The sequence below is a fragment of the Poecilia reticulata genome, linkage group LG4, assembly GCF_000633615.1.
Source record: "Poecilia reticulata strain Guanapo linkage group LG4, Guppy_female_1.0+MT, whole genome shotgun sequence".
In the NCBI taxonomy this organism is placed as follows: domain Eukaryota; kingdom Metazoa; phylum Chordata; class Actinopteri; order Cyprinodontiformes; family Poeciliidae; genus Poecilia; species Poecilia reticulata.
The window spans coordinates 29,389,625-29,416,522 of NC_024334.1; the positions used below are offsets into that span (position 1 = coordinate 29,389,625).

General features: G+C 39.1%; 1 protein-coding gene across 1 annotated transcript in view; it reads left to right on the forward strand.

The window, feature by feature from the left end:
• Window positions 1-26,898, forward strand: part of faf1 (Fas (TNFRSF6) associated factor 1) — a 69,306-nt gene that overhangs the window by 22,942 nt on the left and 19,466 nt on the right. The window contains exons 8-15 of the mRNA XM_008407878.2: window positions 1,803-1,889; window positions 13,147-13,242; window positions 13,336-13,459; window positions 13,551-13,614; window positions 13,712-13,793; window positions 20,131-20,285; window positions 25,699-25,835; window positions 25,913-26,001. Of these exons, the coding sequence (XP_008406100.1) occupies window positions 1,803-1,889; window positions 13,147-13,242; window positions 13,336-13,459; window positions 13,551-13,614; window positions 13,712-13,793; window positions 20,131-20,285; window positions 25,699-25,835; window positions 25,913-26,001 (834 nt within the window). The remainder of the gene's footprint in view (window positions 1-1,802; window positions 1,890-13,146; window positions 13,243-13,335; window positions 13,460-13,550; window positions 13,615-13,711; window positions 13,794-20,130; window positions 20,286-25,698; window positions 25,836-25,912; window positions 26,002-26,898) is intronic.

Here is a 26,898-nt window from a genome sequence, read left to right on the forward strand (position 1 = left end):
TATATATATATATATATATATAATTTGTTAAAACAGATAAAATGGCATAGACCCAGAAACTTTACAGGTATGGAAATGTTCAGAAGTAATAACTGAAGTACAGTGTAATATAGTATTTAATCAAAGACCAAAAAAAAATTTTTTTACATGATTTTCTTTTTATATATTTTTATTTTATGATCCTAGAGTTCCGTATTCATTAGCTGAACAGGAAGAATAGCAGAGAGAAAAAGGGAAAACATGCAGCAAATGTCCAGCCGGTCAGTTTATCGAACTGGACTCTGTTTTGGACTTTGGCTTTGGCTTCTGCATACGGTGTATCTGTTTGACCACTGAGTCACTGAAAGCATGATTTATTTGCTACCGCTGCAAAAATAACCCAACATATAGGTTATTCAAATTGTAAAAGTGTGGAGATATATGTATGCTAAAAATAAATTCATATATTTGATCTAAAATATAGAGTGAGCACAGGAATATAATAATACATTGATCTATTTCAACACCTTAATTAAATGATTAGTGATCCAGTTACATCAAGACTAAATGAAAATGTCGATTGAACTGTTTGTTATCTTTAAGATGATTCAGGGTGATTGAACTGCATTTGCACTTAGGAGAAGTGATGGCCTTGGGTAGATTCTGTTCAGATGTTTTGTTTGAGGCACTAAAAATTGGTGAAGGCTGAAATTTTGCTTTAATGTCTATAAAAAGGGACTTAAGTGTTAATTTTTTTAAATGTGAATTCAATAAAGCTCATTATCCGTTTGTTTCTTTGACTGAAAGGTCATCAAGGGGACCTTTAAGTTAACTGATTACAAAAATCCACTTGTTGTTGCTGCATTTGTTTTAAGAGTTGGCTGGCATTTTTTGCCATATCCCAGCATCTCTTTTCATTGGCTGACAACAACATGTGATTGTGATTGGGTTGGTAATTCGTTCACATTACCCAACTCCAACCAGATCCACCTTAAAGACTTGAGCTGTTCTGTGTCTGTTCATCTCTCATGCTGACTTTTGTACCTTGCTGACTGACTGAAACTAGTGCAGACTGATGCAGAAAATTTAAATTAAAAAATCATATCAAGTTTTCCACACAATCATATTAACTCACAACCAGAAATGTATCCAAATGACTAAATTGGTCCATCCTGTAAGTAATGGAAAAGTGTAGGAGCCTTCCCTAGGCCGTCTGATCGGCAGTGTGCAGCAGCAGGGTGGGAATGGGCTTCATGCATCGAGAATCTACTGGCTACCCCCAGGCACGTTCTCTGACATCTCAGCAAATGGAGCAAAAATCTTGACATTGATGATTTTTTATACCTTTGATAATAAAGCTCATTGTTTGAAGTTATTAATAATTTTTAATTTAACTTGTCTAGGGTGCATGATATTAGAAAATATGATTATGATCATATTTGTAAATACTGAGGTGGTGATAACAGTTGCGACATGTGCTTATCATCTTATCTGTGCTTCCATCACCCTTTGACCTTCAGCGTTTTGGGCAACATCATTTGTGTTTGATGTGAACATCTGCAGCTGTAAGACTGCAGATTTAGCCCAATAGGCTAGAGATTATATTAACATGTAAAATGTGCACTTAAAACACTTTGAATAAATTAGCCAACGGTTATTCCACTCCAAGCAGTTCTTTGCAATATGAATATTGCACACACTAATATTGCAGAGACGATATATTCACAACATAACGTGAAGCCCTAAACTTGCCTGAGAGTCATTGACTGTGTGAGTTTTCCACTCTACATATTGTTCTAATTTTATTTTATTTTTCTTTTCAGGTCAAGAGGAACATTTCAGACTTGACCAACATCCCAGTCAGGCATCAGCAGTGGGAGGGATGGCCTGCGTCGGCGTCCGATGATTCTGTAAGAGCCACACATGGAAACAGTAATTAATAAATGAGATTCATCATTTCAGTTCAGTATAATTGCGTCTTTTTAACAAGCAGTTTACAAAGAAATGTGACTGTGTTTCTCCCTGGGATTATTCAACGGATTTGTGTGAAGTATGTTTAAATAAAAAAAGCAACAACTGCAATACTGTGATTTTTACTTTGTGCTTGATGTTCAAAAAGTTTACGCAGTGTGTGTGAGGAGCCTCTGACCGTTGTGAGAGCCCGTCTCTGAAACATATCCTGCACAAAGAGTTCAACGCTCTGCCACCTTTTAATGTAAAGCACACAAAATATTATGAAAGAAAATATTTGGTATTTTGATACATAAATGTAATCAAAAATATAGAGCAAACATCTGCAACTTTGCTGTATAGAGTTCGAGATAACCCGACTTGACCTCTTTCTTATTGCAGCACTTTCTCTGGTCCCTCTCTGAAAGGAGATTTAAAACATAGGAACAATTTCAACCCCTTGAATATTTCAGTAACCATCCCACACCTTGCACTTAAAACCATATTAATAATAAAAACAAGCAATTTTCAGTATAAACATTCTCCTATTTTTTATTAGTCGGATCTAGCAATATGGTTTTAATTGATATTTAAAATCTCGGCTCAGAGTGTTGATTGGTGCGTAGTCGTACGTTGCTATTTCAAGCCTTTTTTAAAGTAAGATGTCGAAGCTAATTAAGATGTCAAAGACGGTTCCCGTCCCGTGTCCCCTATCTGTGGACATTAAAGCTCACATCATTGAGTCCCGCTGACCTCTCCGTCCCACGGTTGCTCTTCCCAGCCATTCACTCTGCGCAGTGTCAAGCTGATCAGAGGTCGGACCCATACAGCATGTTGAGGAACCTCTGACCCCTTTTGTCTCAGCCCCTCTTTGACGGCGTATGTGTTCCCATGCTAATTGTTTGGGATGGTTTATCATGCCACATTGACAAGCTGTTGGGCACACATTCTTGGGTTAACCCCCGGCTAACGTTTTCCCTTTAGATATGCGCGGCTGCTGTTTGGTTTGGAGTATTGTTGTTGACTTTGCCTTCTTTTAAATTCATACTTTGACACATGTGACCTACGCAATAAAAACGGACTGTAATATCAGTTCGCATTGTGATTGGTAAGAACGAGCTGTTTCAGTGTATCCAGTGTTTTTGTTGAATGCAAGCTATTTATACCTGCTACCCATTGTTCATATTTCTAACGCTCAGAGGAGGAGAACAATAACTGCACCTGACTTGTTGTTGAGCTTTGAGCATTAACAGTAAAAGCAAATACCCTTTATGATGCACACATGGGCTGAGAATAGAAGCATATCCACCCTTTTACTTTACAGAAAATTGTTTGCTGCTTTTTTGTCTGTTGCAGCTATGAGAAGCCAATCGTAAAGCCATCAACCACCAAGCAAAATATGCTGAAGGCTGATTAGCAAACAGTCTTCAATTGCAACAGAAATACAATTGTTAATGCTAGTCAAAAAAATGCATTGTTTTTGACCCAGTCTCTTATAATGCAAGATACAACAGATTTTTTTTTTTTACATTAATGAAGGAATAACGTGACAGAGCACGCACACCCAGGTAACAGAATCTGTAGCAAAATCCTGTCCCAAAATTTTGAAAATATATATTTAATTTGACTATTTGACAGGTAAAAATACCACTGGTGCTATAGATGGTAGCATCACCTTCATTTCTAATAGAATGAGGCTGCTTCTAAGTTACATTTATACCAACTTAATTAATAATCCATGGCTCTTCTCCGGATGTTAAATAAAATGCCACACACATTCCCTTTCTTTCCTAAACCTTCATCATAATGGCCAAGACAAGAGAACACGCTATTTGATTGGTGAAAATGTGTCAATAGCCATAAATTGGCAAGAAAATTGCTCCTGATCTAAAGTTGCTCTTATCTACTGAGAGAGAGATAATTTAAAAAACACAATGGTTGGTGAACTTAACAAATACACACGTTTTTCTTGCTTTATCTGCACACATTGAAGAGGTTGGCAGAGGGAGGAAATATGCATTTCTAAACTCCCAGTCAGAGAAACTAACTGGTATTTGCTACATCAAGGAAGCTGATTAATTTCAGGGATTTTTACATGTCTTTGCTATGGAAGCCTTCAAATGTAGAGAGTTATGTGCAGTTTCTTTTACTTTCTCTTCAAATTGATAAACCTAAGAAATGTGTTTTGTGCAGCAAAATGAAACCTGTTATTTCAACTTAAAGTTGAAGGTTTAGACCAATGTCATCTGACTATTTTTCTTCCTCTGTAATCTAAAAGAATTTAAGACTTTAGACACAAAACAAAATCATGTATGTTTTCATGCAAAAACATCCCCCCCCCCTTTTATTCCCAATTTCACACTAAGATGTATAGGGGAATCATATATTATTTGACCAATTGCTTTTAGTTTTTGCTGGAGTTTCTTTTCTTATCTGTGGACTTTAGCTCATAGCTGTAGATTTATTGGCCAAAGACCATGAATAAATTTGAGCTCTCTGTGCCAACAAAGGCCTGGTCCTTGGCTAACACATAACTGCAGTGTCTGTTTTTTTTTTCTTGTATGAGAAGATATTAAAAAAAGCACAGAGAAGAGAGAGACAGAAGTGTAATAATGGCCTCTGCACTAGCCATAGCCCTCTTATTGAAACGTCTGAAGGTATTAACAGAGAAAGCCCGGGGCTTGGCTGGCCTAGCGGGTGGATGGAGAGCCAATGTTAGAGTCTAGCTCATTAGCCCAGTCTCATCTCTCGGGGTTTGGGCCAATAAACATGGCAGCTACAGCCCCTAGATTACTTTTAGACCCACACATTCTCCTGATTAAAGTTGATTTGGTTGTCACTTTATGTTGGTTTTCCATCAAGTAGGTAATATTTCTACTGTTTTTATATTACTGTGCCTTACCAAAGCTTTCTGCATATGGGGTATTCCAAATATACCACTGGTTATTGATTCTGGTGGTGAATATTGTACATCAGTCCATCACTGACCCATGTAGGGTCTGCAACAACAGTTGGGATTCAGAGGCAATGTATTTCCAATTAGATGGAGTTCAAGTTGTCAGGACTATCTCGAGTGACTTTGACAAACACTGTTTAACCTAATGTCCATCATGCGTTTCTGTGAGGAATTATTAACTGAAGCAAAGCATTGTTATTGAACCGTTTGTCTGCCCTAGCTAAGAAGAAAATTAGAAACATTATCTTGTTGTTCCAGATGAGAATCGAGATTTCTTCATAACAGGAAAGTTTCTTACAGTAATGAGAGTAAAATTATATTCCTCTAGCAGATTTTGATTTCTTGAAAAAGACGCTAAGGGTTTCTTTCTCTTCTCACTCCTCCTCTCCTACTCCTGAATTTATTTCCTAGCTCTCATGGTTAAACTGTTTTGTACATTATTGCGAAACTTTTAGATTCTGTAACTGACTAAAAAACATATAGTGAGTTATATTTGTATGCCTAGATAAATATTCATACAGTGTAATAATCAAGTATTTGTTGTATTAAGTTTTCTTTGTTTAGTAACGACTGCTGGCTGGGTCATTATTTTCATTTGCTGGTTGCGATTGGTCGTTGCTTCAAGCAAATGCAGTATTGCAAGAAATACTCTAAAAGACCATCTATGATTGACTTGTGGTGTGGTTGTTTTACATAAACTGTGTCAAGTACATAGATTTGTTCACAGAGAAATATGCGCTCACATCAGTCTTGCTGCACGCGCAACACAAACAGCACAACTGTAACCCTTTATAATGGCAAGAATTTTTTGTGGTTTTAAGTTTTTTTATAGTTTTTTTTTTTTTTTTACTTTTTTTGCATTGTTCTACTACTTATTCATGGATCCTGAGAAAGTTCTTAAGCTGGTGTGGTTTTAGTGTAATGAAGTCACAGATTGTCTGTGAAAGAAAAGAGGCTTGTAGAAATTCTCGTCTTTCAGTGAGACTGGTAGTTATGTGTTGCATCATCCCTTCTGACACTGTCCGCTAAATCTGTTTCATTGTTTATTGCGGTTGGAGTTTTTCAGGCCCTGATGAAGGATTGAAACTGGATCAGGATGCATAACGCTCAGTTGGCAGCGAACAAAACATTGGTTTATAGACTTTCCTCCAGTTGTATGGGGTGTTGGACGTGACTGTGTGGCTACGTTCAAGCGATGCTCATTTGGAGCAGATCTGGGAGACGTTGTAGCTTTAATGTGTTCTACTGTTTTCTGCAAAAGATTCAGTTTTCCTACAAATCCATCCCAATTTTATTGAAATATTTAGAGCTCTTTTGCCATTTCTAGGCCTTTGACATGTAGTACACTCAAAGCTTTTGATTTTTAGCTGTGTGACACTTAATGAATTTCTAAAATCTTCCTGTAACTATTTAATTTCCGTTCCAATGCTGTCTGCTCTCTGGATTCGCTAGAAGACAGTTTATAATGTTTTCCAGAGTAGCCAAATAGAGGATCACGAGAAGACGCATGCTGTCTCTGTGTGAATGTTTACTTTAGCATTTGTTTTCATTTTCCTTGGGTTTTACTGCATCACAGCGGTCTTGAATAGTACTGGGAAAAAGTTCCCACTCAGATGCAAGTATTTTGGACTTTGCAATAGTTAAAACTTGATGACGTTCATTTTACTCCAAGTAGATTAAAACAAATACTCTGGCATTATTTGCAAATACCACAATGTTGCTCTGCCTTCAAATTCCTCTTGATTCTTGAGGCTTTGGCAAAGCTGTGCTGAACAGTGCTGAGGATGACAAGAGGTCTGTGCAGCAGCTGATTTGCGAGGCCAATGGGACGGTAACGTCCTCTGCTGTTGGGAATGATTTGAGCAAGCTTGGTCTGTTTCCAGCCGCGCCTCATCTCATTGGAGCTGCTTTGATTGGCAGCGCTTCCTCCACACCTGTTGCGGTGATTGACAGCCAGTGGGACTTCCTTATTGCATTGCTTCATCCGTCCGTCCCCCCCGCCACCCGCCTGTCCACCACCAACACACGGCCTGTAATTGCTGACATTTATGCAGTGTTTCATGGTGTTTGCTAATGTATTAATGCCGAGGAGCCTCTGAGGTGCCTTGCCTTGTAGGGCAGAGCCTCTCTCCGTTTCCCAGCTGGCATTAAAGGAATCCTTCTCAACCTGATAGGCATGTGTGGAACCAAGCGTTTATTGAAGAGGGCCTGTTGGTTTCCAGAGCAACAGGGCTCAGCGTTAAGCGCAGGCACTCCACCACCTGCCCTTCTTCAGGTGACATTCAGAGCTGAAGGAGCCCCTCTGACTGAATTTCTTTTTCCTTCTAATGTGGTTTTTGTGTAACTCCTCAGTTGCTTCACTGTATCTTCACTTTAGGAGGTAGGTGTTTGAAACTGGCTGCTTTTATCCATCCTGTTGATCCAACAGATTTTTCTTGTTTTATTCTTTCTGTGCCTAGCACAATGTTTCCTAAAATGATGCACAAAAACCTGGAATAAAAGATTTTTCTTGCTCTTCTTATGAAATTATTGTAAAATTTTGATATACTTTTTTGTAAGATAAAGTTTATATCTTGGCTATAATAAACAAAATGCAGAGGTTGCAAATTAGCATGGACCATACAGATGAGGAAAAACGGAGAGTTTTCCCTTCCAAGTTGGAGGTTTGAACTTTTTTAAAGTCTCTAATAAGGCACAGATGAATCAGTGGATGGGCAAGTTCACTATTATCAGAACTTATTTTGGAAAATGCGTGTTTATCTCCCCTTCTCGGCATTGACTCTTTTTCTGAAAAGTAAGAAGAAAAAAACACCTCAAGTAAATGCAAAAAACATGATGCCACCAAAGGAGCTGGCATCATGGATGGTACAGAAAGGACCTCTGGCAGCAGCTCCTTCATCTCACAGCCAAAACGAAGCTGAGTGTGAAATATTGACTCTCCATTTATGTACAATGCAACCATGTTGCACAAAATCGAGAAAATTACAGACAACCCCTAGCGGCCTCATGAAACTCTTATTCTTTGTCTTCAGTCAGAGGCTTCTTCAGAGACAATCTAGCACAGACTGCTGCAGGACATCCTTTCTGCCCACAGCCATCAGCATCTACAACAACTCTGAAGAAAATAAGACGATGAGTTACAACAGTATTGAATTTTCCTTTTGGATTAATATAGTGCAACTGAATTCAATTGAGTTTTAAGGCGGAAAATGTCTGATCTTAGATAGATAAAAATTAACTGGAGTGCTATTTATTTATTTTTTTAACCCCCAATTCATAAGTTATAAATTCTTAACTTTCATGTGCAAATGGCCTGCAGCACAACGGTCGCTCTCTCCATCTTCTTTTTGCTTTGTATCTTCCTGTCAGGGTCTTGGTACAAACAACTGAGATGGGTATTTTTCAGCCTTGTTTTTCTTCTTTTCTTACTCTTTACAAACTCATTTCATCTCCTCCTCGTCTGTCTCTGTTCTCCCCTCGCTCTGTAACTCGCATGCTGGTGTGAGGTGGTTTGGTTTGCAGTGATTGTGGTTGCCTTCAGTGCAGCTGTCAGTGGTAATTATCTCACACTCACAGCCAGACACCTAATCCAAACACTGCCTACTCTAGAAAAGAAGAAAAAAAGAAACAGAGAGGGAATGGGGGGGAGAGAAAAAAGAAAGAGAAGAAGAAGAGCACGGAGGGGAAAAAGGTTGAAGGGAAGAGGCACAGGATAGGTGGGGGTTAGAGAGGGAGAAAATTCTTTCCCTGTATCAGCCCTTGAATACCTAGAGCCTCAATGCAAGTGTTAATTAAAAGAATCCAAAAAAGAGGAGCCAGTTTCTTTTGTGTGGAGATGTGAGAGAGGGTCATTTAAGGGGGGTGTTACCCTCATCTTCCCCCCGACCTAATGCCCTACGGCGCTTCAACCTTGTTTCCACATTTTATCACTGAGCCGCCAACCTGCACTTATGTACTTCAACATTGGTGAAAGCCATCCGGTCAAAGCAAGAAAGAGGACTGAGAGGCACTCAACTCATTTTTTCCCCGTTTTCAGCTCCCCTCCTGGCATCAATGTCAGCCCCAAACCCCTCAGGCTGTCCTTTTGTGGGGAAGTGATCAACTTGATTTAAACACTTATTAGGTTGTTAGACAAGAGCCTCTCATTGTGAATGGCGGCGTAAAGGGTTTACAGAGATCCTCTCCGTACTCGCTGTCAGGATTCTCACATTTGATTGCCACTCAATTCAAAGAAATGGTCTTGGGGCCACTCGTTGTCTTCCTCCAGGCTTAGACCTCGTATGGCTTTCATTGGCTCTGCACCTACAGCCATCTGCACTAATTCAACTCTAAGGCTTAGCACATATGAGGTCCTAATTGGCCATGGCTTTTCTTCAACCCATTAAGACCTGATGCTACTTGTGAGAATACCTGTTCTCATATCAACATCGAGCTTTAAATATGGGTTCATTGTACGTAGTCCTTTCTTTTATAAATCGGAGTCTGTTGCCCACATACTTTGTTTTACTGTTGAAGAGATTGTACTTTTTTCATTAGCGATGCGTAAATCAGAGTATTGCGGTCCATTTTATTGGCTGTTTTTGCAAAGCTATGACTTACCCATGGCCCCTTTCAGTAAGAGCTATAATATAAGTAGTTATGTTTTATTACAAATAATACTTGATCTAGCCTTCCTGTTGTAAGTGGTATTCATAATTTAAAATGGTACAAAATTGCATCATACTAGAGGAATCGCTGCAAAACAGGGTTTTAGTATTAATTTTTTTAGAAGACAATGATTATGGGGTTTACATTTTATCCTAACTTTATAGTCTTACATGAGCGACTATTTGGTTTGCATTAATAACAGTTTGTTCCTTAAACGAAGCAGACTGTTAGCGCAAGTCTTGCCAAATTATTGTTTACAATAAATCGCCATCCCTCCCTCTATATTACAGATTAGTTTGTCCTGTCACATCATACAAGGCAATCAGCTGGGATCACTGACAGCCCTTGACGCTGCGATTGCCGAATCAGAGTCAAGGCTTACAACTTGCAACTCTTGCCTGTGGAGAGATTTCCCCTATGGGAATGATAAACATTTGTAGATCAATGATTGACAGGATTATATGAAATTGGCATCTGAGCTCTCCAAAAGGCCAATACACTTCAAATCCCAGCTCATTACAGATGGTTTGAAAGTTTAAAACCATAAAACAAAGTAACTTTACTTTGTTCAGCCTTCCTGTTAGTTATTAGTCTTGCTCAATCTCACTCTCTTGCAGCCTCTTGTCTTTTCTTCTTTTGACATATTTGTTTTTTTTTTTTTAAACATCTTGCTTGACCTGACAATACTTGTATCTGTGGTTTTCAGGAGAGAATAACTGGTTCAGTACAATGGTTCTTTAGTGCTTAATACAGCTGCCTGAGTGAAGGCAGCTGTATTAAGCTGCCTTCACTAGTTGTTGTTCTTCTAACTTAGCCATTCTTGATTTAATTTTCAATAGAAAAGGGGAACAGAAACTCTGATGCTACTTTTTTTTAAATTTTGTAAATGACTTGTCAATGTGCTTCATACAACACAGATGAGAACTGCTCACCATAGTGTTATTCTGTCACTGTTGCCATGGGTAATACTAGTTTTCCTGTATATTACGCTTCTTTTTTCATAATGGTCAGTGCACATCAGTCAATATTAGAAGTGGTTTCAGAGTATTGTCAGTCAACTGTCGTAAGACCCCAGAAATTTTGTTACTTGCTTCTCCAGGATCATTGTGATAATGTAAACTTTCTTAGTTTAGCTTGAAAAAGCGACGTGTGAACAACTTGGATGGTTGGAAATTAGTATACATATGAATTACAAAGTGACTGGTTGCATCTCAGCTTTATGTTTTTTATTACATTGTTTATATATGTATTGTGGGATTTTAAATTTCTGTGGGGGTAAAGGAAGTGATTCAACCTCAGTCAAAATGATAGGATATTATTTAGTCCTTCTGAAAGATGTATGCATTAATGTCCTTGTTTCACCAGGCAGCTGATTCAAACATTTTAAAACATTTCTCTTGCTGCTGACTTGCTGTCCAACTCTCAGGAGATCAACTACTAGTGTGACACACTTGACAGAAAGCAGGGAACTTGTGCAAATCTGTCTTATTTATCTATGCAATTCAAACAGCGGAACATCTGGGTCCATGTTGCATTCAAGGTCTGTTGGCTACACTGATCTCTCTCCCATTGTAGAAGCTGAGGGCGGCATGGGCAGTCGCTCCAATTCAGAGAAAAGCTCTGTTCAGCCTGTTTGGTCCTTTTCAGATTCAATTGGCGTTGCATGTAATCGTCTCTTGATTCAACCGTGTCCAGCTGGTCTTTGTGTGTCTTTGCACCTGACAATAGAGCAGATCACAGGACCTCTGCAGGGGACGCTCAGCTTCTGTGTCTCCCTTATCACACTCAGCTTGGCTGCCCTACGGCTCCACTGTTGCTTAGAAGTGCACTCTCCCAGAAAAGTCCTTACATCTGGTCTTTCTGATGGACTCCTAACAAATAGTGCATCAGTGAAAATATATTGTTACTTTGCGGTGCAGTATCTCTGCAATCAGGAACACGTGCATAGACAATGACAAATCCTACTTTGAGGCGTCACTGTTGGTTAAAAACAAATATTTCTTCACTACCAGAAAATCTTGATATGAAGATACTTTCTTTGGTTCTTAAAACAGCAAAGTTTCTTTACTCTTTCTTCCTAAAACCTCCTTGGCTATACTGTTGGCGTCCCTGGAGGCCAGACCAGGAGACACTAGCTGTAATGAGTCCCTGCTGAACGCAAACATTTTCAATGCCGTCTACGAGTCTGGGAGCTAATTAGTCAGTTGCTCCTTTTCTACAGACACAGAACCTCACTGGCGGCTGTTGCAGGTGCACAGAAACCACAGCGTAGTTCCTCCTCGTTACGGTGAAGCGCATGCTTTTGATTTAGTGCCAAGAAAAAAAAGTGATGGCTAGGTCTGAATTTATATGTTGTTTGGAAATTTTCCTACTGCTTGAAGCTTTTCAGATTTTATGTTAAAACCACAAACATCATGTATCCATTCTTTATGCATTTAACTGGAACAGTGTGGTAAAATGACAAAATGTGAAGCTTTTTTTTAACATAAAAACCTTTGATAAAATCTTCTGTACCCAGTTGTCTATGAAGTCATCCATTTAGAAAATGGTCAATTTAATCTCAATATAAATGCAGCTTTTCTGTGAACGCCATCATCATGTTTTTGGTTTGTTTTTCTGTGTGCTCCGGTGGTCAAGCAATGACATTTTCTTGCTAATTTTACCATCGATTATTTGTGTAACGACAATAAAATTAGTCTAAATAGTGTAATCCTTAATCAGCTCATGGGTAGAGTATGAAATGATTCAGTTTTCTGAGGCATTTTCCTAAACTGACAGGACAGGCAAGGGGAGTAATAACCAAACAAAAGAAGTAACTCTGGAGGAGCTGCAGAAATCTACACCTCAGGTAGGAACAGCCATCAGCTGAATTGCCCAGACCTTTACACAAATCGGACATTTTGTGGAGGAAGAGCAAGAAGTCATTATTGAAAAAACAACAACAAAAACATTAACAGTTTTATCTAAAGCATGTAGGGGAAGCGACTAATATGGAACATTTTTGGCTTACATTAAAACAATTATCTTTCGCAGCAGACGAACACTGAAAATAATTAATTGGGCATCTTCCTCACTGTAAAATATGGTGTCAGCAACATTGTGCTGTTGGAATGCTTTTCTTTCCAACAAGACACTGGTCAGGTGGTCAGAGCTGATGGAAAGATTGGTTGAATGAAAATGAGCCGAACTTGGAAGAAAACTGTTACAAAAGCCTGAAGTGGGGTAGGTCTCCTTCCAGCAGGACACAGACTCTAAAACGTGTGTCGAGCTTTAGTAATAGAAGACAAGTTTCAGAGGATCCAACACCCTCGGGTTATTATTAGAGATCTCCTAATAAACCATCATAAATGTACAACCAGAGCTACAATGAAACGGTTTAGATGACCCAATTAAATTACAGCCTAAATCTAGGAGATTATCATGGAAAACTTTGAAAATTGATGGTCAAAGACATTAAAGCAACTCCCGCCAGCCTGACTGAATTGGAGTTATCCTTGCCACACTTTTCAGATACTTCTGCAATTTTCATAATTTTGGTTTATTTGTTCAGATTAAGCTGGTTAATTGATCTGTAAAACTAATGGTGCTCTTTTGTCCATGTTCCCTACTTTTAGATGACATTAGCTCTGTCTGGAATCAGCTACCCATGCCATCACCTCAGTGTTTGTCGAAGATCTTCACCAGCCAACGCCCAGGAGCCCACAGAAGAAGTAAGTTGACAGAAAAGAATGAGCCCAGTTCTTCCCTCTCACCACCAGTAGTGCATGCAGGTTAACTAACATTTAAAAACTGAACGTTTACAGTGCACAGATGTTCATATGATCAGCGACAGCGAGGGGGACGATTTTGAAGATGCGTCGGAGTTTGGTGTGGACGATTCGGAAATGTTTGGAATAGGCACAACAGGCTGTCGGAAATCACCTATGAGTACGTATAGAAAAACGGTTTCAAAATACCTACTAGGCTCGTATTACAGCTCGGTTAGACAGATGAATGAATTTTCGTTTTCATCTTGCAGTGCCAGAAAACAGTGAGAACGAAGCGGATGCCTTACTTCACTTTACTGCCGAATTTTCTTCAAGGTGGGCATCTTGTCAAGCGATGATACAAAAAACCGAGACGTCATTGTTGCAATGTCCAACCCAGCTGATGAACTATTGTTTGTCTTGTGTGTCACAGATATGGAGAGACCCACCCAATGTTCTATATTGGGTCTTTGGAGGCAGCGTCTCAAGAGGCCTTCTACGGCAAAGCCAGAGATGTAAGTGAGCTGCTCTACTGTTCACACCTCTTAGGAACAATTGTAATTTAATGCGATACAGTATTTGGTTATATTAGACATGGGCCGTCCCTCAGCACTGATGTCATTCTTACTTCCTGTGGTCTCGTCCCAAGGTTATTGAGAAGTTATCTTTACTTGAAATAACACAGAGCAGGATATTATTCATTCTACATCCATCAGGGGATGCACAGCTTGACTCATTTCTTTACTTTTGTTACTGAGCTCATGGGAACTTAAAGTTTAACAGTCATTGTTATAACTAATGTCTGGACATAGCTGACTGTGTCTTTTACAGACCACAGCAGAGCTGTAGTAAATTACTTTATAAATGTTTGCTTATTTGAATGATGTTGAAAGTGTTACTTTGTCAGTAACTTATGACATGATTGCCACTGTTTGTTTCTGACCTTGTGTGACAATAATGTACTAACACTAGTATTTTGCTATAAAAGTGGGGAAAAAAAACAAAAAGACAAAACGCTAAACAAGATTACTTGATAGGTTAAATAAAAACAAAGCAATTTCCTGGTTAGCTATAAATGCTAGAGGATTTGTTACATGTTTAATTGTAACAAATCTTGCCGAAGATTAAAAGTTCCCAAATTCTGTAGAAAAATTTCCTCAGTGTTTCTGCACAGTCTGACTTTAAAATTTAAATTATAAGAACAATAATTTTAAATAAATTTTTTTTGGTTTAGAAGCAAGTTGTTTTTGCTCCCATAACTAAATAGTTTCTCAGAAAAAACAAAAACAATTATAAACTACTACTTTTATGTCTCCTACAAATTTTGGAACAGACGAAAGAATCCAGAATCTATTTTTTAGTTTATTTTTGCATCTCTTCCACATTTTTTGAAACTTGGTGCTTGCATTATATTAAATAAATACAGACAAATAAAACCCTCATGAATTTATAATTTCATAACATTAGTAAATTTATGTAAACCTTTCTTTTTGGAATAGAAGGTTATCTGATAAACTCAATATGACATAATATTTAATACAGATTTTAATAACTAAACATGTTAATATACATAACACACAGACCTCAATAGAAGCCCCATTATTAAACTTGAAGCAGAATATTTGACGGCTGTCCACACTTTTTTTTTTTTTCCACATAATGCAACATTGATTTGATTTTATCAGAAGTCGCATTAACTTTTCAACCTGAAAGTCGAGCCTTTGTTTTTATTGCCTGCTTTCCCATCTTGTTTTTCCGCTTTTTTTTTTTTTTTTTTTAAGGATGCCTGTATCAACTGACAGCTTGTGTGGATTACGGCCTTATTAGACTGAGAGGACACAGGAACATGCTTGGGGAAGAGGGAGGGTTCACATCGTCAGGCACACAAAGAGCGATGGCGATAAAGATGACAGTGATGGCGCATTATTAAGAACATGTGAAATAAGAGAACGAGGCCAAAATGTCAGCTGGAAATGAGTCAGGTGGGGAGGACGTGAGTTTGGGGGATGAAAGATGGAAAGAGAGTGAAATAAACAGAGAAACTAAGAAAACATTTGGCATCCTGCCTTTTTCCCAGCTGATCCCTGCTTCTAAGCCAGCACAATATGGCTGATGTCTCTGGTGTTCGCACCATTGTGCTCTGTGCAGCGGAGGGGCAAGAAGTATTTATTTTCACACTATTTTATGATTTTTATTTAGCCTGCCAACTGTGTTGTGGTTAAAACTGTTTATCGATGGTGTTTATGTGCAAGATAACTCTGCGTTTGTCTTGTTTTGTCAGCCCGGACAACAGGCCAACACATGCTCATTTTAATGTTTTCATTACACCGTCTCGTGTCTCCAAATTACACAATTTCTTTGTCCTATCGATTCGGCTGCGTCGTCGTTTGCTTCCATTTAAAAGGAGATCCAGGGTTTTTTGTAATCATGGGAGAAAAGCCTTCTTCATTAAGAGGATATTAGAAAAGGGCAGATCTGGCTGAAGAGAGACAACTTCTTGCTTTATAAACAGAGGAATCGGTCTCAGTCGCTCATAGCCTGGGAGAGGCTAATCACTAAGCAAAACACTACATTTGATGAAGTGTTTCTGAAGGTGTGTGTTGGGGCACTGTTGAGATAGACTCAATCCATCCTTAATGAAAATGCTTTGGGCTGCAGAGCTGAGCCGAGCTGAGCTGAACTCTCTCGGGGATTGATGGTTAGTCGGCGCGTACAGAGTGATAGGCCACCCATCACTAACGGCGATCCTCGCTAAATCCCCATCAATGCAGTGGTTAATCACTCTAACCCCGCTCTCCTTCGCTCCTCTCTCCTGTCTGCCACACACAAAGACACATAAAAATTCATAGCCATGAAGAAGAGGGAGGTTCGGGGAATTATCTCTGCCAAGTATCCACTTCAAGATCCCAGCGATCACCTTGAGGACTTGAGAGGAAACGGCAGCAGTCAGGCGGAGCAGAAATATGGATCTTACATGTCCTTATGTTCATCAGACAGAGCAGTGTAAAAACCAAACCGCAGCAGTAAGCTGTTGAATCTTTTAAAAAGCAGATTAATGAACTTATAGATATAAACTTGCTTATCTTTCATTATTGCACGTGGAGGGATTTTTATATTCCATAAGAAGCAACATAGGGCTGGAAAATTGCAAATTATATAAATTATATTCCTTTTTAATATCAATAAGTTGCAATAAACCTGCACAATTTTTCCACCTCCTGACTTTTGTCCATCATCACAACGTTGCTGAGCTCTACCATCACTACCTACATTTCTGTACCAGGTCTGGGCTCAACCCAACAGGCAAAATGCATGGAACTTGAAATATGATGGCTAAAAATTGCATCCAAACAGCCTTTTGAAATGTGATACTGCACTGAAGAAAGAAATATGTCGTTTAGTTCTAATGCAATTCAACTACCGGTAATTGTTTTATTGCAGCGAAGAGAAATGGTTCTGATTAAGTTCTGCTTGACATTAAGTGCTATTAGTTCATTTCAGGTTCTTATATCTATGTGAATTTTAAACTGACTTTATCAGTCACAGATTTGGTCAACTTTAGAGGTGTTCACATGCATCTCAGAATTAACAAAAAGAGGAGAGATTTCAGCTTAAATACCAAAAATACAACCTCAAAATTATAACATTTAAATGTTATCAATGTTAGAGAGCTGGTAATTGTCATTTTTAAATGATCTACCACTGGACGATATTCTTCAAATATTGGTTGGCTAATATCCTAGCGGACAACAAAACAAAAAAAGCTCCTAGATTAACAGCGACTCTTAAATCAGTCATAACTTTGTGAACAATGAGCTCCAGCCAACAGGTCGACCAACCATAAGTGTCTCCACCAGAAAGCAGCTCTGAGAGATGCCTTTTAATAGCAGGATTTTATTCAGGTTGTTCTACACAGTATATTTTGAAGACCTTTTTTCTTGCACTAAAATTCACAGAAAACAATCCAGTCATCAAACTAAAAGTAGTTGATATAAAAAAGAAGAAAAAAAAAAGCTCCTCCTCGAATCCCCTGTAAATACAGCTCTGAATCACACAAGTGTCAAGGAAAATATAGGGTTCAACACTTTGGTAGCGACTTTGCAGCAGCTATTTTGATAAAAGAACAATATCAGCTGGTATTTTGGTTTCATTAATATCAGCTTTCTCTCTAGTGTGGAGCGCCCCAGCAGCCAAGATTGTGTTGAATAACTCGTGGTATATGGAGGGAGATATTAGTTTGACTGCATTGTGGGATTTATGCTGTTTTTCATGCACAGTGTATTTTCTTGTCTTTTTGAAAAGGGCACTGTGTGGGTATGTATACGTAATAATGAAAGTTAGTACTGTACACCAGAGGAAATCTAGTCGGGTTTCACAGCAAGTTTTAATGCAGCATGGAAGAAATGTAGTTTCCCTCACCGTTAATCTTCAGAATATCTCAGTGGGATAAGTTTTCATCTGCTTGGGAGTGAGTTTTTTTTTTTTATTAAAACTGTTTTCTGTTTGAATTGTTTTTAATTTTACCCTGGGCATCTTTTTCACACCTGACCTTCAGGTGCCTTACTGCCCCCTACTGGACTGGAGTTTGTTCATCTGTTTTACCAGTGAAGTTAGTTTTCAGCCTTCAGTCTTCTTTATTTATTTATTTTTATCACACTAAATATCTGAATTACTCTTTTTTTATTAATATACGTCCTCTGAGGAACATTTTAACTGAACGTCATTGCAATGTTGTTGGAAGTGGAAAAAACGCCCATCTAAATCCATAAACATTTGAATTGTGTGTTAAAGTTGTTTGGATTGATAAAACAGACTTAGAAAGGATAATTTTTAATGAATTTTCTTCTGATTAATTTCTGAAAGGATGAAGTTTAGATTATGCACACAGACCTAAGCGTGATCAGCTCCATACTGTGTGAAACCCTTGGTCACTCGCTCTCACAAAGCGAGCTTGGATTGCGTCGAACAGGTGTGAGGAAGGGCTATGGGGTCGCTATCTCGCTCAGGTTGGACCTAGTAATTTAGCTGAACGGAGGGATTTGCTCCTCCCTGCTAAGACAGGCGACACAAAAGATCTCACTTTGAAAGTGGAGAGGGAACACAGGGGTATGGACAGTTTAACTAAGATGAAGGAGTTCAGTTGGCCAAAATGCCTACTTTGATTAGTCTTTACACTTGGTCTAATTGAGCATGCATGTTTGTGAGCATAAATCCTCCTTTGCCTGTGGGTTCAAACTTAAATTCAGGTTGGGACACCAGTATTCGAGTGTGTATCAGGTTCTTTTTTTTTCTCCCCCCCTTCCTCTCTGGTTGTAAAACTCTCGCTATCCTTGGACTCATTCCTCCCTCTAGACTGAATTTGCTTGTCTTCTCAGCATGAGTGTTTAATCTTTTCAGGCTGGTGAATCGGCCCAGTGAATGAGTCCCCAGGTCCTTCTCTCTAGGAGCCCTGGAGATTATTCTAAAGCACTAATCGTTGAGCAAACACAGCAGTGCTCTCCCATTCCCATTCTACACAGGCCACAGTATAGCACAACTTCTTCTTTCTCTTCTCTTCACATCTTACGCCCTGTGTAGATTTCTTTGCTTTCTGGCGCACGTAGCCTAGATTACTGCTCCTGAGAAACAGGCCCCTTAACTCCCACCATCGCAGCCCCGCTTAAAATGAACCAGGCACCAGATTGAGAGTTGTTCTTGTTTGTTCTTTTATACGGCGCAAAGTGACATGTAATTTAAAGAGCATTATTTCCAACATTGTCCCCTCAAACCCTTTACGTTTGTGGGTGTGTTTGTTTTTTAATTAGATTGTCAGAAGGGAAAATCTAGCGGGCTTATATGTTGGTGTCAATATCCTCGGATTTGGAGCTTCGTCAATATTGTCTGGCCTTGCTGCTACTAACCTGAGCAGGCTGCTGGCATTTGGTATAAAATAAATAGAGTGATTTGTCTGTTTTGTTTTTGCTATATCTGCCTCGCATCCAAGAGAAGTTTTATTTACACCGCTTTCCACTTGATTGTGTCTGCTATTTGCTGTTTTTGTCGGCGGTTCCCTTGTTATGAGCTGCTCAAAGCTCTTCACCTAATTGTCTTTGATGTCGATTCATGTTCCTTTGCTGTCTCTTCAATATGGAGGCGCCCATATGTGGTGAAACGATGGCAAAAAATAGATTAACCTAAGTTAGAGATGCACCAGTTGACCATAGATTATGAGGGAGTAATATTTTTTTGATCAGTAATCAGCAGGTCCCATACTGTTCAGCACATTCAAACTAATACATTTCTGCCATTTTCTGTTAATTAATCCGCGATGCACTTTTGATTGAGTGTAATGGAGGTTATAAAAATGAGGGACATGCACTATATGCATGAATGAGATTAATGTGTTTCTTCATTAATTTTCTCTTGGAGTCAAACCTAGTATGACTGTAAGTATTTATGTGACATCTCTCTTTGAACTGGTCGAAATCAGCTCAATCACTGCATCTCAAGACTGAAAAAAAAAACAAATTTATGGCTCCGTGTCATTCTCTTTTTTTAAAATAAAATATCCAGTTGCTTGCATATTATTATCTAAATGGCAATGATTTTCTCTGTTTTTATGCAAGTTAAACATTGTTACTTCAGAATATTAGTTTAGTTGCTTTTTTAAAAAAAATCTCTGCTGCCCATGGCCACTACACTGTGTATGTTTGCTTATTCTAAAAAATGAGTCTTCCTCCAAATTAGAAAAAGAAAAGGAGTCTCATATCACTTAGGCAAATACCCTGCAGGCTTAAAGGATACACTCGGCTGATATTTTTGTCTTTTTCTGCCTCTAATTTCTCCTTTTTTTTTTCTTTTTCTTTCTTGCAGAGAAAGCTGTTGGCCATCTACCTCCACAATGACGACAGCGTCCTCAGCAACGTCTTTTGTTCCCAAATGATGTGTGCCGACTCCATCGTCTCCTACCTGAGCCAGAACTTCATCACATGGGCCTGGGATGTCACTAAAGAAGCTAACAAAGCCAGGTGCAGCATCAGAATCCTTTTTGTTTCCATGGTTACGGCGTGTCCACTCATTAGAATTAATGCCACATATGCATTTCCTATTTAAAGGGGATATGAGTGATTTTCATTGATTTACTTGATTAATTTAAAAAAATTTTGCATAAAAGATCTTACTTAGTTTAATGAAAGTTTAAAAAGTTCACACAATTTTTGGATAAGCTTCATAGCGCAGATTTCTTTATGATCAAGCGTATCATATATGTCAAGCGATAAGACTGGATAAAAACAGATCCAGTCATTTTTAAAGTTCAGTAAAAGTCACGCCTCCAGCAAACAATCACATAATTTACCAGGCTAGTCCTAAATTGAAGCCCCTTTCCAAAACTTAAAGGGAGCTAAACTTGTGCAAGCTGTGATTAAATAAAATCCTGATTTCGCTCCAGTGATCCTGCCTCCTGTAACAGATGGAAACTCAAGTCTTAGACTTGGACTCTAGATGCACTTAATCAAAAACAAAATTGGAGTCTTGACTTGGACTAATGAACAGACTCTTTCTCTCAACTGATCAGGGGTGAAAGTTACCTTCCATCTTATTGACAGACCATCGCTCTGTTGGGAACACACACGTTTTCAAAGGGAGACGATGTTTTTGGTTAATCAAGGATGTTTGAGGATCGTTAGTGGGTTCCAATCATGTGTTCATGTTTTAATTACTGCTTCATAAGAATGACCACACTTGTTCTCTTGTTGGACTGAATTGTAAATGTTTGGCTGTATAACTGCTCGGTGCACCAGGACCTTTGGGGAAAATTAAATCATGTACTGTTGATGAAACGTCCGGTGTCACAAAACCTGCATTAGAAATCAGTTAAGATGTCTTCACCAGTTTCACTCTCTCTTCCTTCATTCTGTGTTTTGAAGCTTGGAGGTTGCATGCTAACAAAAGGCGTTGTGTTTGCACGGCGAGGCCCCTGATTGGGCATTTTGACTGAGCTGTCTGAATAGAGGGTCAGTGGGAGATGAAGGACTCCCTTGGAATCCAAATATCTCTATCACTGCATTTGTCATGAAAGTCCAACCTTTTGTGCCCTGTTTTGGTAAAGTGCTGTTTGGCTTTTGTTTCCAAACCTTTTTTTTGCATTAGGCAGTAGATTGTTTTTTTAAATACATTTTTTTTTCTATTTCTTTTATTCATTTCTCTGGTCTAACATTCCCCCTCTCTCCCCTAAACTTGCCGAGTTAAGCCTGCCCTCTGGTAGTAGCCACTTAAGAAAGACTCGCACCCTGACCTTTTCCCTCCATTATTTCTTTTAAGGAAACTCCCTCCTCCCTCCATTCCGCTCTCCTTTCTCTCCGATTGGCCTCCTTTGCTTTTTGCCCCAGCTGAGCCTTTTTATCGCACATTAAAAGAGAGGCAACATCTGGAGCTTTTCAAGGCACACAGCTAGTCGCAGCTTTGCCGCTAACGCATGCATGCACTTGTGCAGGCTAACCCACTCACAAATGCACGGCTGCTCTGCATTCTCACGCTCTCTGGCTGATCCAGACTGACTGGTGATTGGCATTAGTCACACAGGCTGTTAGAAAGGTATCCTAATTGTGTGAGTGATAAACCTGCTGATACTGGAATGTGCTATTCTTCACAGGCTTCCTTGGCAAATGATTAATTATGCATAAAAGCAGGGCTGGTGATTGGATGCCGGAGTTTTTTTCTGAAATGTGGGGAAAGAATTGTACAGTCAGTATTCTATCTGACAGGGCCTGGCCAACACTATAACACCCCTTTTAAGGTTTTCACAGTTCGTCACGTTACGGCCACAAACCCCAAAAGCATTTTTCACAATAGAACTAAACAAAGTAGTTCATAATTGTGAAAGGAAACTAAAACAATAAATGGGTTTCCAGCATTTTTAATAAAAATATGAAGTGTGACATGCGTTTGTGCTCAGCACCCTGCTCCCTGTTTCCGCTGGACTCACTCAAGCTTAGCCAAAAGGCTTCTTGTTCACATTAGTGAACAAGAGAAACACAGCAGACGGGTTTGGGTGAAAGACGTGAAGACGTTGTGTCAGAATTAGATTTTAAGTAATAATCTAAGTTTTTAGCATTTCTTGGCACACTGAAGGACTGGTAGGGCAGGTAGAGCATTAATCATAGCAGCAGCAAAAGTAACTCTGGAGGAGCTGCAGAGATTCACTGCTTAGGCAGTAGTATCTGTTCCAGGGGAAAGTATTTGACACGGACTCCACAAATGTGTGCTTCATGGAAGACTGGCAGAAAGAAAACAACTGTTGGAAGAAAGTCAAAATAAATCCTTTTCGCAGATCACCACCATCCATTAAGGGGACACGGCACACATGTGGAAGAAGGTGCGGTCAAAGAGTAATTTTTGGGTGTTTTTATTTTTTGTCCCTTCGGTGGAAAAGCCACGGCTAATATATGAAAGGTAGTGATGGCAGTGTGGATGCAAGAGTTCAGCAGTGACATGGAAGGTGGTCACTGTCGCACACTGGACAATCCTGGAAGAAAACCTGAACACATGAGGCTGCATTGAAGGTTCACCTTCTAGGACAACAGCAGCCCGAAATTTAGGTGAAAATAATGCAGAAATACTGTACTCGTATTGTTACTTAGATAAAAAAAATAAAAATACCTCCGTAAAATGCTACTCATAAGTAGAAAAATTCCTCATAAAATTTTACTTTACGTAAAAGATACTTAGTCAGTTTTTCATGGGCAGAAGAAAGTTCTGTATGTGTATTTGACAAAGGAAAAGAGGAGCTATTGATCACAAACTGGTTATAATTAAAATGCAACACAAAATAAAACAGTTACCATATAACTTATATGCTATATAAATTACCATATAAGTTCATGAATATGTGGGAGGTATTATGTGGTATTTTAATGAGGCATACATTTCCAATATCTTCTGTCAGCTGCTGTTTAGGTTTCTCTACAGCTGATCAGCATCTTTCTGTCACTCCAAACCTTCTGCATCCTTTACTGCATCTGTGAAGCTTCTGTGGTTCTCCTCTTCCTCAAACTGGCATTTCTGATCTTCATCCCATTTTTTGTTCATTTTATCCACGCCGTCCCTCCAATCTAAACGTGACTTTTGCCTTTCTCATACGTATAAATGGGTCCTTTAATTACAGCCATGGGTTTTCTTCTTTCTCAGAGATTAACTTTACAAAGTCGAGACTTGGATCTTATTTGACTAAACTTAAATTAATTTGCACTTAAATTAATGGAATAAATATCAGTCTCTAAGTGGGCAAAGCTGGTAAATATACTATGATAAAAAAAAGCTGTAAATGCACCATAAGGTTTTTCTGCAAAGAATATTATTAGGAAGCTTAAAAGCGTTTATTTACTTCACTGTATGTGAAGTAACTTGTTGTTGGTCTAGTGATATAATAAATAAATACAAATTTGCTATTAAAATTATAATCGAAATCTCTAAAAGTTAAAAGCCATGAATACTTTTTCAAGGCACCGTATTTTAAAGGCTCTAACAGCGATATTATGTTCACATTAAAAATATTTTTTTGCTGTTCTTCCTCATATTTAACCCACACAGTCAACTGACAGTGTAATTATTCTGCGGTCCAAAAGTGAAAACTGAAGGCTTCACTTCTCACAGACCAATTTTCACACCTGTTCAGCATGCCTGACTACTCTTTTTGACATACGCCAACCTGAAAACATAACCGGCTTTTGAGGGAGAACAAAATGTCACTTTCAAATCAAAACTTGTCCATGTTAGCTCTGAAACAAAGTGTGTACGACACAGTGAGCTATCGGAGCATCCGGTTCCCAGACTGCTAACCGTACAGGTGGCTTGCAGAAACATTCCCCGCAGTGCTACTGTACTAACCTGATTCATCAGCTGCTCACTGGAGCAAACGTCAGCTGCTCCCTGTCGGTTCATATCTTAATGCGTGAACTGGGCCTGACGAAATGCGAGGCGACAGCGCGGGGAAACATTAACTATTTTTGCTGTAGAGATGAGTACAAAGAAAATAAGACGGGATGGGTGACAAATTAGAAGCTGTCAATCATGTTGTCCGTTGACACGGAGTCTTAAATAAGCTGGCTGCGAGATTTGTCAGGTTTTTTCTTTGATGTTTCGTGGACTTTGTGTGGACTCAATTACCTTCTTCACCATGTTAGATTAATCCTGGATGATGTTAGTGAACTGCTCACCTCACTTCCTGGAGCAACTCTGCTTCCTCTTAGCCTCAGGGGTGGTGTCCGTACTTGTTTTCCACCCGAATGCAAAAGTGTTTTAAGTCCTAGATGCATCTTAAATCACAGTGGAAATGTAGTCGATGTGGTGCCGTGTGTCTTAGTTGTACAGTTTTGATGTTGCCGTTTTGACTGTTTTCATTCGGGAAGACTGACTTCCTTCGATTTTGTGCTGGAAACCAAAGCAGCTTGGCTTGTGCTTGGTTAGAGCTTTAAGATTAGGTTACCCTTCAAGTTGTTGTCCATTGTTCTCTGGCCTTTCATTACAGGTTAGAGTTTCCCTGTGGGCTATTGTTATGGTGCGGCTGGGTCGAGGGCTGAACAGGGACAAATGTCAGATCAAAATGATCCATAAGATTAGAGTGACCCATCTCTTTCATTGCAAGTCAAGGGTGACTCGGAGTTCATTTGGGAAAGTTCTGACTGAATTACAGCCTGAGAGAAGCACTTCTCTTCCCTGCTCTTTTACTATTACATCCCAGTTTTTGGAGATTATTACTATCACATGGAGATTTGGTGCTCAATTTCTTAGCTTGAAAGTTGGTCAAGCAGCTTCTATAGCTTTGACTTCATCTTTAATGAGTTACACCCCTCTCTCAGGCAGCTGCCTTTCTATCTACGTTCTCTCTCTGACCTGCCCCCCCTCCACCCATTCCATTACTTCTCCATTTTACCACTCAGTTATTAAAGTAGATCTTATTAAAAGGCGGGAGAAAAAGCTAATCTATATTTGCATTCAGTCTATAGCAATTCATTAATATTATGACATTTACAGGGAGCTTGGCGGGGCCCCGGCTGCCGGCTACCCTTTTCCCTCTCTGAAATGTTAATTTAAAAAGTTCTGTCTTTGTAATGGAATAAGAAATCCTCTCTTGCCCTATCAATTCTGGGCGCCTGGTGAGGAATACTAATTCATCTACGCCTCCAATTGAGATAGCATGTCACTCTGATGGAATAAGAAAAAGCCGAATTGGTTTTAAAGTCCTTAATACCGTGAATTGTGTGTGTTTTTCATTTCTCAACGCAGCCTAAGAGGAGCGTACCAGTTCCATTTGTTGTGAAAAATACGTGCGCATGCTTATGAATTTCGCATCCCCTTTTCGTACTATTTCAAGTTACAAATTCTGACGAGATTATTGCATTTCTAAGCAAATAAGCTGGAGTGTGTTTCTTTGTTTTTCAGACTTCTGACGATGTGTACGAGGCACTTTGGCAGCGTGGTAACACAGACTATACGGACGTACAAGACAGACCAGTTCCCCCTGCTCCTTATAGTCATGGGCAAACGCACATCCAACGAAGTTCTAAATGTTATTCAAGGTGAATCAAAGAGAAATGTCGTCATTAACGTTTAAAAACCATGCGCTGGAAATTTTATTTTCTGAATTTTTCTCCAGGCAATACAACGGTGGACGAGCTGATGATGAGGTTAATGGGAGCGATGGAGATTTTCACAGCACAACAGCAAGAAGACATCAAAGACGAGGTACGGCTGGAGCTTGTGAATTTGATTGCAACGTCTTCTACCGTTTGATCTCAGACGTTATTTTTAAAAGACTGAAAATTAATTGTATCATGTAAAAAGCAAGGCTAAATTCATGTTTGTTTGCTATGAAGCTTTAATGGAGATGTTTCAATTTGTTATGTTTGACTTTGGAGGAGTTTTAAAGTATGATGAGACGTATTTAAGTCATTAACTGTGGTTCAGTCCTACATACACAACTTTTTTTGTCAGGCTTTCAAACTCATCCATGACAGTTTTTTAACTACAGTATCTACAGATGACAGCTTGTCACTCTGGAATAGTTGGTAAATATTAAAAGAATCAGCCAACCAAACTGATTCACTAACAATGCGGTTGTGAGATTCATAACGTCTTTGTTGCATGAGTTATGATCAGCTAATGGGTCTCTCTCTCTCTTTCTCACACACACACACACGCACGCACACGCACACACACACACACACACACACACACACACACACACACACACACACACACACACACACACACACACACATATGCACACAGCCTGAGGGTTAAACTTGTTCCAGTCAGTTCCTGGGTACTGAGCTGCAGCTTTTGTCTCTGTGTTGTTAATATTTGAACAATTTACTGGCTTCTTTTGGATTTGTCACTGTTGGTGAAAGACAATCATTAGTGACAGCTTATAGCAAGAGGAATGTACGTGCAGCGTCGCCTACGCCCAGAATGGTTAGCTTGAGTTTTATTATTATTGTTGCCAAAGGGAAAGCAGTTTATTGACATCAAGAGGATACTTTTCTTATTTTCATAGACATGAGCGTGTTTTTCTACAATATCCATCCTCTTTTTGGGTAAAATGCTCTGCAAGCAAAAAGTCTTCAAATGTTAAATATTGTT